The sequence below is a fragment of the Adelges cooleyi genome, unplaced genomic scaffold, assembly GCF_023614345.1.
Source record: "Adelges cooleyi isolate 19-005CV unplaced genomic scaffold, UGA_ACOO_1.1 ACOO_flye_CR_arks_rails_tigmint_CR_PRNA_41, whole genome shotgun sequence".
In the NCBI taxonomy this organism is placed as follows: domain Eukaryota; kingdom Metazoa; phylum Arthropoda; class Insecta; order Hemiptera; family Adelgidae; genus Adelges; species Adelges cooleyi.
The window spans coordinates 1,158,168-1,170,361 of record NW_026096090.1 but is presented as its reverse complement, the minus strand read 5'-3'; the positions used below and the strand labels follow the sequence as shown (position 1 = coordinate 1,170,361).

The window sequence follows — 12,194 nt, the reverse complement described above, 5'->3', positions numbered from 1 at the left end:
TGGAAATATTTTAGTGTCGTGTAATTCAAAATCATAACAATACATATTATCGATAGATACGCACAAAACAAAATAGTCAGGTACCCGCTTTATCGGTATCTCATGTAAAACAACATTACGGAGTTTGGTACACACAAAACGTGAGGACAGAATAAATTTCAACGTGCGCCGTTATCAATGGGGCGGATAGCGAGTTACAAGGCCGTAAACACCATAACATTGTAATATTATTATAATGCGTTTAAACGATTGACAAAAAAAAAACGGTACACAGGCGACGTCGTGTCGCTCGGTGGTGGTCCATTGCTCGAGTCTCGATCGCATTTTGGCATCTAAAAAAATAATAATATTATATTATAACAATATTATTTTAGGTAAAATATTAACAACATTATGCAACACAGCCGCAGCGATGGCAGCGACGCGATTGTTTGGGATCGTGGACACGGTTAAAAAACAACGCTTTGAGTAATAACATAACATTCGTTTTCCATATTTTGGGTAAAAAAATCAAAAATTCCGGCCGGATTTCCCATGTGCGAGGCTACGGCGCGTGTGTGAGGTTGCATCAGATTACGCCTTGCACTGGCGTCAACGGGGTCGGCGGTGATTTGTCAAAAACGACATTTGCAACGCATTACCTATTGAGTATACACATCCGTCGTCCACGGCGACAACGCTGGTCATTTACCGAAAACAAAAATATAATTAATGGGATTTTTTCCCTAGGTGCGGCGGGAGGGGCGGAGATAAACAAAAAAAAAAAACAAAAAATTAAACGGTGATTTTTGTGCTCGGATATTATATTATATTATGTCAAAACACGAGTACGGTACGAATATAAAATATTGCGGTGTACACGCGTTTCCCCTTTGCTGGCACCCGTTTGACGCCACGTTAATGGTCGCGTCCGTCCGTCCGCTGGGGCCCGTTTTGTATGAAATAAAAAATAGGCGGCCTATTACTTTTGGTAATCGATGGGCTTGAAATTTTTTCCCGGCAAATGCAAAACGCGCCCGCGGATACTAGGTAAAATCGTCGGTCGGTTTTCTGTTTTTTTTTTTTTTACTCCCAGTAAATATCCAACTTTTTTAAATTTAACGTTTTACTCTATAATTAAAAAAAAACACATATTGTTGCCCGTCGGTAATCGCCATCAATACAGTCTTTTTTCATGACCAGACTACTATATTATTTTAAAAACCACTATCCGCTAGAAAAAATTGTATTTGCAATTGAATTCAATTGTCGTTTATTGTTTTTTTTATTATTATTGTAAATTATTTTTCTAAAATTTTATTAAAAAGCCAATATTGTCAATATATTTTTTTGATAATAATAGGTATAATATAATTTAGGCATCCTTAACACTGTACATAGTAACTTCGGCCGATTGTACGCGGGTAGGTACATATTATACGAAAAGAAACCAACAGTAGTTTTTACCAAACACGAATAATGGTAGAAAAAACCCATAGCAGACCTAGTTCACATGTCATGCACTTAATTGAATTATTGTACCTGAATAATATACATATTTTATTCGTATTGGAATTGGAGCGCATTATTTGGATATGATAATAATACATTTATAGCCCTGTTAATAATAAATGCGTTACGGTAACTGGGCGACGGTACACATGTATAAAACGATAACGGGTGTATTGGTCACAGTTTAATAATAATTATATTGTACACGCCTAAGCCAATGCAAATAACATTGACATTCGTTCCGGATGATTTTTAACCAATGCACATATTGTTATTATAACGATTCTAAGTCGACCGCCGGCTCGTCGTGGACAGCGGGGACCTTTGCCGGACGTGGCGACACGATGCCCTCGTTAGGTTCTGATGTGTATGATATGTGTGAACAACAGGGTGGTACAACAGCGTACGGCGGGCATTTATACAGGCTAGTGCATAGCTGTTCTCGGGTGCGTTATTTGTTTTTTTGACTAGTGTAGCGAATCGGTCTTTCGCCGAGCACTCATTGTATATGTGTGTGTGTGTGTGTAACCGTCCTCGTGGCCATTGCTGGCTGTTGTCATCCCGGTAGTTGGGGTGACGTTTCAATTATTACCGAAAACCGGGAGGCATTTATATATATATATATATAAAAAAACCCAATAGGGGAGAATAGGAATTATTATTTTTATTACTGTATAGGACGGATGGGACGAAAAAACCAACAACTATGTGATATTATATTGGCTGTGACGCGGCGGTGAAGATTCGCCATCATAAGGTTGTATCGATTGGTTTTTGCGTTTTCATATTTTACAATTCGGTACTATTTGTTTTTATTTATTTTTCGGTAAAATAACCAAAGTAAACATGACCGGCGGTAATACTGAAAAATAATAGCGTTTTAATCCGTCCGGATTGGGTACATCACGATTTACTGGCGTTCGCCTATTTAGCGGGGTTGGGACCGAATTAAAAATCGCCTATAAAAACAGGTATTGATACCGAAACAACCCTTTGTATTATATAAAATCGGTTTTTAATAATAGATTATATATACATTTTTTTAATGAATAAAAGTTTAATTTATTAACATAATAGTGCACTAACTTCATCCCAAACATTATTTTCGACATTTTTTAAAGCCAATACGAAACCAGAACCGAAATAGTCTAACAGGTTAAAAACCCTGATACTGATTTCTAGAAGTTGTGTAATAGAGTTTTCAGTATATAGAAATAAAAGCAAATCTAGTCGAAGTCAATATTACTTACTTAAGTAAGAACTATTATCTTACAGTAAGATAATAGTTAAAGTTTATTCCAAACTGTCTCCTATAAAAATTACACATTTGTAATTTAAGATTTGTAATTTTCTTACTAACAATAATATTTTATAGCAGGTAATAGCTATTTCCTCGCAAGTAATTATCATATAAGATAATCAAATCAAACATTTATTTTTTAGTTACTACAAAGTAGTTTTTGACTTATTAATTTATTAATGTTCAGCTTAGAATAATACAATTAGTACATTTTAAACTATATATATCGCTTTTCTTATTACCCACGTTTCTTTCTTGTTTTAGTTCTTTAAGTATTAAACCTATTTTTCAATTATTTGCATTGTCCCAATCTATAGTTATAAACCCAATTCGTATTTTGGCCTAATAAATGATATACCTATTTGTATCTTTCGGCGTTAGTGTGATATAGGACTGTAGTTATGCTTAATTTCCCAGTAATACATTGTATAGCGGAAGTTAAAAAAACTGAATACTGTATAATAAATTTAGTTTAGATAGTTCAGATACACCATATAGACACTTATGAAATCCTGCTGAGTGTTCATGACATTGTGTTTTACATTTAGTCAACGGAATCAGTTTGCTTATTCCTAGGTATGTACAACCGAGCTTGATACAGTAAAGATACTCATTATGTAATAGTCTTGGTATTTGTTTAATCCCGTGAGAAGAATTTAGGCGGGTTTTAAACACAAACTCACATAGTATATTATGTACATTAAGCCGTTTTACGCTTGCAAGATACGTATAAAATCTGCGGCTTTGGTCAATGTCGCTTTTTGGCCGAAATAAAAACTTCGTAGAAAAAAAAAACTTTTAAGCTCATTTGCCAACAGTTACACAAAGTGATCGTATTGGTCCTTCTTGACCCAAGCCACAGAAACACAGTGCAAGTCTTCTGTCGGTCGACGTTATATAATATATTATTATACGGACAAAACAAATTCGTATATCCGGCCCAGCGTGTGTTCGCCCTACATAGCGAGATACATATATTGTGTATAATACTTTTGTATATTGGTCTCCCTTGCGGACATCCGGACTTTATATGGTGCTTTCGCTTTCGGCGAGTATCGGAACTGAGGCCTATCGGACGGCGGCCATTAATCACTTTGGGGTCCGCATCGTTATCCTGGCTATCATCAAAGCATCGACGGTATACACTATGTATGCCATTTCTCTTTTACTATATTATATTATAATAACCAAGCTCTAGAGTCTAGCGGATATGTAACCATCTATATTCTATAATATATAAATATATAATATATATATATAAAAATCCCACGACTTCGTATAGCTCCCGCAAAGATTGTCATAAAAAAAAAATTAGTAAACGAAGTGGCACACACGTCGCGTCGACCCCTTCGGTTCGTTTCTGCAACACACACATACACACTGGCTGAATAATAATAATAATAAGGGACTATACTCCAGATTTATTTATCATGAATCAGCGGTGGCAGTCCCCATAATATAGCTTCACTATTGTGTGTGTGTACATGACTCACCACTCCGCCGACAACCCTCTAAGGGTTTACCGAAATCCCTTTTTGTGGGGTGGACCAGACCTCAGCTCTTTCTCTCATCACATACATACACACACGCGAGTTGATGCTAACCACCGCATCTGTGGCCGTATGTTAAAAAAAAAATCAAAACGACTGTACGCATATATATTGTTTACATATTATGTATTTTTATTTTCAACAAAATTCACACATAATACTATATTATTATAATATAACAGACTATACATATTATATAATAATATACATATAAATATTTATCACAAATCTGCCCGACATAATATCTAAATAGGTATACGCGTGTACATTTATTTGTTTTTACATAATATATGTATATATATATACATATATATATATTTTTTTTTTTTTGGTGGGCTAATAAAATACTTTGGTTTTACAAACGTGACATTTCTGTACACAAAATTACTACAAATTGTAAAATTTGTAAATAAAGGTCTCGGGCGTATAACGTATACATACATATGTTAAAAAAATTACAAACACATAATATAATATCATAATAATAATTATAAATATACCTAAAAACTAATATCACAATTTATCGAATTATTATGTAACCTAAAAAAAAAATAAGAAATGCTCGGTTGATTGTCTATAATTTTTAAGGCGCACGCGGTTCGGCCTTATCGTTTAAACATTAAATATATTTATATAGGGAAAAACAAACAACCGCCGGGTTTTTTTTTACAAAATCTTACGGGGGGGGGGGAATTTTTTTTTACACTGGGGATCAATCGTCGGTGGCACCGTAAGGCCTCCAGATCTTCTCCTGTCTTGGTTTTAGACTGTCCGGGCTGGAAGACCGGACGGCCACGTTGACGATGTCGATGTCCGGACTGGACGTGGATTCCCGTTTGGGCCTTTTCTCCAACGACTCGCCGGCAAAGGCGGGCGACCTTTTAGCCGGGACGGCCGGGTCTTCCTGTAGGGACGTCGGTGTGGCGGATTCTTCTTCCGTGTGTGGAGGCGTGGGCGGCAGGCTACCGTGATTGTAACCGGCAAAGGTGAAAGCCGATTGCGGTGGTAAGTCGCAATACATCTGCGAAGCTTCCATGGCGTCTGCGATAGGGAAAAACAGAAGAAAACAAAATTAGGTTGGTTGGCACACGTAGACTATTTCAAATCGAATTAGATTTTCCAATATACAAAGTTGTTTTTGTTTTTTTTTTTTGCATCGCAAAATGTCGCCTATTCAAACGGAAAACTCTATTTGCCTTTCGTTTGAACGACGCGCGCCCGCCCTTTGCGACAATATTTTCTTTCTCTGTACACACACACACACCCAAGTCTATAATATTATTTTTTAGACATGTAAATAAATATTTCCACTCACTGTGCAGTTGGAAGTAATTGGCAGCTATGTACTGGTAGTTGAGCGACCCGGGTAGCGCGGCGCCCTCCAGCAACCGCTTGTACTCCATGATCATACCGTAAGGCGGCAGGGGACCGTGCATGGGGAACATGCCTCCGTAACCGTGAATGACATCTGGAAAAAAGGAACAAAAAAAAAACTCAAATTAGAAAACTGTTTGAAACAGCCCAAAAGCATAGAAAATATAGTCGGTGCAGTATTTTTATATTTCCTCTTCGCCCCATATAGATTAAAAAATGTACGGGTTTACCCTGTCTTTGGCAACATGTTTTTTTTTAATGATCGTTTTTTTTTTAATATACAGTGGCAGTTTGCAGTATTGATTTTAATTGCGCTTTAAGTTATTATAGCTGATGCCATCGCCAGTCTGTCCTCTCTCACTCGGTCGCTCTTTCTCTCTTGCTCCCTCACGGCTCACGCCGACCGGATTTTAATGGCCGATGCTGCGGCATAAGGCATGATGCATACACGCTCAGTTGGTGATGGGGGGGAGGCAAAGCGGTCGGTACGGCCGGTTAAGCCCCGAGAGCTTATCGTAAAACCCCTGCCCGCGCCCTAAATCCATTGTAATTTTTACCCCTTTTGCGGGACATAAGAGGGTCAGTTTTATGGCCAAATGTTTACTACTCGGGTAAACCTCGACTACCCTCCTCTTCTCTCACCCTTCTTCTTTCCCCCCCCCCCGCCAGTACTTGCTTCATACACGGTCAACCATCCCTCGGCGGTATAGAAGCATATAGTGTTCGACACCACCACCGCTGGCTGCCGTCATTCGCCATAACCCTCCCCTCCTTCCCCCCCCCATAAACTCACAACGGGTTAAACGTGTATACAATAGCTTCGCGACTGTGCGTCGAGGGCTATTGTGTGCTCGCGAGTCTGCCACACATGAAAGGGTGTAGCTGTTTTTTAGTGAACTCTATTGTGTATACTGACACACACACACACACAGTTAAACGATACACAGCGGATAGGTCCCTGTCGTTTCCGCATACAACAGTTTGCCGTGTTTGTTAATACTATGAAAAAAAATCACACGCTATCCGAGATATACACTGTCTGGCGTTTTTGTTGTTTAGCTGGCAAAAAAAAAAAAAACCATCGACAACATTCGCAGTCGCTCTTTTGCTCGTATTTCCAATTAATTACGTCCCTATATCGCATCATTATTATATACACCTCAAACCGCACACGATGGACCGTCGTGCATAACAATATCGTATTGATGATGATGACGACAGACGACCATCGTCCAATGTATACACGGACTCGCATATAGTATTATAACGTTACAGGCAGATTAAATCGGACCGACAGACGACCGGATATAGTAATATATTATTCACGAGAAGCGACTCTCGCGGATGAGAGCGATTCCGGATAAAAGCACGAAAATAATTAAAAAGGGACTGCTTTTCATATTGTATACATAATACACGACGGTGGTGGTGGTGGTAGCAGAGTGGGCGACATCGACGGCAAACCCGTGTTGTGCACATGGCCGAACGCATGACGCGGACAATAAATACATTTTTTAAATAAAAAAAATCCGTCGGTGAAACAATATCGATTTATAACAAACGGCGGTCGCACGGGCTGTGGGCCGGTGTCAGAACGGATTCATTAAGTGTGTATAATATATTCCCGGGGCTACTTAATCAATTTGTAAAAGGGCAACGGCAAAAAAAAATACCGGACTACAAAAAAAAAAAACCATATCCTTGTACGGTTATGTCCGTCCGTGTGTTAATTGCGTTAATACTACGGGCCGGGCAAAAAATACGAGTGAACGAGATGGAGAGAAAAAAGAGATTATATAGGGCTGACAAGCTGCCGGAGAGTGTGCAGAAAAAAAAATCACACAGGGTTCGCCAATCAACTTCACGTCCGGTCTGCGTACTACACGCTGTAGGTACTGTGTCGTTCGTTATTTACATTGGGCTCGTCGTGGCGCTTTTTTTTTTATTCTGCAAACGTCCATATATATATATACATACGTATAATAGTTGGTACGTTTACATGTGGGTTCATATATCCTCTTCAGCGAAAGACGAGGATGATTAATGCACTGTCACGACAGCTGCTGTACCCGATAATCCTATATGAACGCGCTAAACCCTTTTGGTCATTTTCGTTTTAAGTTTGTTTTTTTTTTTGTTTCTCCTCGTTACCGCGTGACGTCCTTCTGTACCTTCGTCAACGCTCCCGTAAACCACCCACTCCACCGCCACAACTACATTTACATAAAATTAAAAAAAAAAAACCACTGCATTCGCTTTGCCGTACCTATATCTCTTATACGGGGAACGGTATATATAAGGAGAGTGCAATATCCGCTCAAAATAAGGAGGGCCATTGAGCGCGGCTTATCAGTGTTTTTCGATCTGGAAGACGGGTTGGCGACGGTAAGAATATTTTATGTGCCCTAAACTTGCAGATACGACGATACGACTCGGGTGGGACAAGTATACCTTTATAATATATTATATAAAATCAATTACGGTATTTTAAAACCCGCATGGCGCACACGATCACTTTTATTATAGTTAGTTATTATTATTGATGGCGACGGATTGATTTATTATACTATTTTGATTTTAACAGCTATAGCGGCCCATATACTATGTATGCGTATATTGTAATTAAACTGCGAACGATGATTTGTGCGTATATCGTGCGACGTCAAAGATGTGTGTTGGCAGTGCGGATAAAAAGCCAAGAGAAATATATGTTTTTAACGAGTCGGGGCCGCGTGTCGCCGAGGGTCTTTAACCCCCTGCCATCGTCGGTGGCGATGACAAAAGAGAGAGGGTGCCGTGCACTGCTATTGTACACACACGAACTGTACGGTTTTAATCTAAAATTACCAACGTGAAAAGTACGACAATTTGTTTTTTTTCCAACATCGTCGATTGACGGGGTGTCTTTTGGTTCGCAATACAACAAAAATCATTTACACACTGTACACGCGGCGTTCAGGCTTGTTCCAAAAATGTCGGTATTTGAAACCCAGGGATTGTCACCCGATTTTTGGGACGCGCTGTATACGCTGATCACCGAAATCTTTAAAACGAATGCTAGAGTTTTACACTTACCCCGGTGATTGGATCGCGGCAGTCTGGGTCCGTCCACGGTGATTTTAATGGCCTTCACGTAGTTGGCTACCAACACCACTTGGTCTTTGCACTGCACCGTAATGGTCAGGGTCAACAGCTTTCCTCGTCCGCTGCGGCCGACGAACCGGAGGTCGTTGAAGACGGCCACGCCGGTGGCGGACAGCGCGCGGTAGTTGCGCATATCGGCCGACGGGTTCTCGTCGTTTCCAGCCTGGACGACCACAACGGCGCCGTCGGGCACCTCGTCCAACACGACCACCTTGAACGGTATCGGCAACGACTTGTTGGACCGCCAGTGGCCGGGCAAAACCGAACAGAACACCGACGGGCTGCCGGTGGCCACCATTTCTTTGCCGTGGATGGCCCTGACGTCTTCGAGGATGCACGAGATGTACTTCTGGTAAACCGCGTCCATGTCCTGTGTCCAACAATCAAATATTAAAAATTAGGCGGGCGCAAATAATGATGAATTTAATTGAAAAAAGCGTGTTGAAATTCGGAAAATTAATCGAACGATTGATTTTTCGAATAACTCGGATAATTCGTTGATTTGGTCGGGTGAATAATGAATAATTCATCAGTAAATGATTATTGATTGATTTGTGAATTGAGAACGAAAATCGCGAATAGCGTCATCATATTATTTATCTATTTAATGATTCAAATGCTTGACTTTAGAAGGTATAATTTTAATTCGTTGTTTGTATTGAATAATCGCACACACCTATTATATGAATTCCACACTGTACGGTCGTTGCTAAATAACTTGGCACGGCGCGAAACCATATTTGTTTTCCGTATTTTATGTTATTTACAATATCGTTAGTGAACATTTTACAACTCATAGTTTGTCATCAATTTAAAACCAAATAATTTGCGGTAATTTTTTTTTGTATAGATTTCATTATTGATAAAAAAAGACCTTTTGAAAATCAAGTTTAGGAGACGCTTACTAAAAAACGCTACCACCGCCGTGTCAAGTTATCCGGTAACAACTGTACAGCTGCGCTTTTTATTCACTATAATATTTATAAGTACTCTATATACCTAAAGCATTTATTGTAACATAAGCATATGACGGGCGGATTTGTCACGTGCTAAACGATAATATTATAATATATTTTATTTGTTTTTTACATCTCTGAACAATAAAATATATAACAAGTAGGTTAGGTACTTTATAATTAAATTAAGTATATATAATAAAAATAAACACGGTCGAGTCTATTTCATGTCGGTAATATCATATTTAACGCGTCGTAGTTTTAAAATTTTAAAAATTTATTTGTTTCATAAATATTCAATGAGCGTTAGATACTCTTTAAAATAAATCCCAACAAGTTTTTAGACAGGATATTAATCCAAATTATAAGTATATTTGGCGATAACCGAAATTATAAATATAGCTTACAACTTTAAGTTGGTCAGCGTAAAATGCACAATTCGTCCTCGGTTAGGTTAGCTATATACGTAGACTTACAATGGATTTTAAATCAATAACTAAAAGAACATTTATGAAAGCTGTTTGAACGAAAATTCAAGCAAACAAAACGAGAAAACGATTTGAACTTTTTGTAAATATTTAAAAAATAATACTGAAACCCGGCTAATAAGATATAACAAAATCAAAAAAAAATTAAAATTACTATTGTTAGTATACTATATCTTATCAAGTAAACTTTTACACTTAAAATCGGAAAACAAATGATATTTTTTTATCGCGACGCTTGCTTTGACTTTTAATTAACTATTATATTTTTTATTTTTATCTGTCATTTAAAATCACCTATTGTCGAGCTGCATCAAAAATTCGGTAGAATCTACAAAGCAACCGGTATCGTGTAAGTGACAACCGAAAACTTTAACCCTCGCCGAGTAGTAGGTCGAGTTCTTATTGAGCAGTATTACTATTATAGTCGAGTCATATCCATTCAACAAGTATGCTATTTCAAAAAACTTTGGTTGTCACTTTTTTTTAAAAAATATTTCCAATCTATACTTGCCATTTTAACGTCGTCGAACGATATTATTCGATTTATCCGCGGGACGAGACAAAAACGTGTACAGCTTTCTTTAAATTTTTCAAATTGAAGCGGTTTGAAGTCGTACGTGTGGACTCGGCGAACGTAACCGACGGGCGGCGATACGGCACGATGCGTGTCGGCGTGCGCGTTTGGCGGGACGGCGGTGGCTGCGAAGTACGAAGTATCGGCGTCCGAAGGGTGAAATTGACAGAAAAAAAAAAAGTAACGTAAAGTGAACCAAAAACGCGACAAACCGCGTCACCGATCTCGGCACAACTGAAATATTCTTCACGCGGACGCTACCCCGGTACTCGTCGTGTTGTTCCCCCACCGCCGCCGCTGCGGCCGACACGGTAGTCTTTTTTTTTTTTTTTTTTATCACCCGACGTGCGCGCCCCCACCAGTACACACACACACACACACACGCATGTATTCTTTGCGTGCGGCCGGGTTTTTATGCCGCAAAACGCGCGCGCCCCACGGGTTGCGTGTATACTGTGGCGGCGACTGCGGCGGCGGCGGCGGCGGCGGTGGGCGGGTGGAGGGGATTTTTGATTGACCGTACTGCGGCGGCGGGGTGTTACGCAGACACACACGCGCGCGGCAAGCGCCCCTCCACCGCGGCGCGGTAATGCCACCGGGACGGCGGTTTGCGGCCAACCCGTCGACGAAAAATGTGCTGCCCCCCCCGCGCGCCTTCGACGAACTTCGGCGCGGAAAGAAAGCCGCGCCGCGCCAGAGGGACGGGCCACGCACGTCGGGCGACCGCCCCCCAGTCGCGCGATACCGCCGCCGCCGTCGGTCGTGTCCGCGCGTATGCGACGATATGCACACGATGTACGCATATTATTGTTTTTATAAACACACGAGCATATCGCGCGGCCACTGGGCTGTTTTTTCGTTTTCGGTTTGATGTTTCTTTCTTACTGATGACTTCTTACGACGTTCAAAAAATCATATACCGTTTATTATATTTTCGCATAAAATAGTATACTTACCCACTCAAAATGGACAATATTGACACGTACGAATAAAGTTACAATTATTTGTATAGTTGCAAGCCCTAATTTTTTTCATTTAAAAAATGTTCATTGTGGATTACAACTATGTGGATGTATACGCACTAAATCATACAAGCTATACTTTTATAGGTTACACAACACAACAACAATCAATTTTAAAATAACAATATTATTGTTATGCTACAATTTGTTCGTAAATTACCGACTAAATAAAATATAGCCCAGTCAAAATATCGCCATACAGTATTTAAGTTATTAGAATCTCATAAAACTAAATATTACCTACTTAAATTTAATTCATTTTATCATAATTCATTAAAAAGGTTACAAATTTCAT

General features: G+C 39.4%; 1 protein-coding gene across 3 annotated transcripts; it reads right to left on the bottom strand.

Annotated features, from left to right (window-relative positions):
• Positions 1-4,641: 4,641 nt before the first annotated feature.
• On the bottom strand, positions 4,642-11,922 carry LOC126841876 (segmentation protein Runt-like). Of its 3 annotated transcripts, none has more exons than XM_050578625.1 (4): positions 11,834-11,922; positions 8,791-9,229; positions 5,657-5,809; positions 4,642-5,382 (listed from the first exon to the last, which is right to left on the bottom strand). In XM_050578625.1, the coding sequence occupies exons 2-4, from the start codon at positions 9,224-9,226 to the stop codon at positions 5,054-5,056; spliced, it is 918 nt and encodes a 305-aa protein (XP_050434582.1). In that variant the 5' UTR covers positions 9,227-9,229; positions 11,834-11,922; the 3' UTR covers positions 4,642-5,053. The 3 variants fall into 3 exon arrangements, with proteins under 3 accessions (XP_050434582.1, XP_050434580.1, XP_050434581.1); XM_050578623.1 differs by lacking the exon at positions 11,834-11,922 and adding an exon at positions 10,815-11,066; XM_050578624.1 differs by lacking the exon at positions 11,834-11,922 and adding an exon at positions 10,598-10,756.
• Between the last annotated feature and the right edge of the window lie 272 nt (positions 11,923-12,194).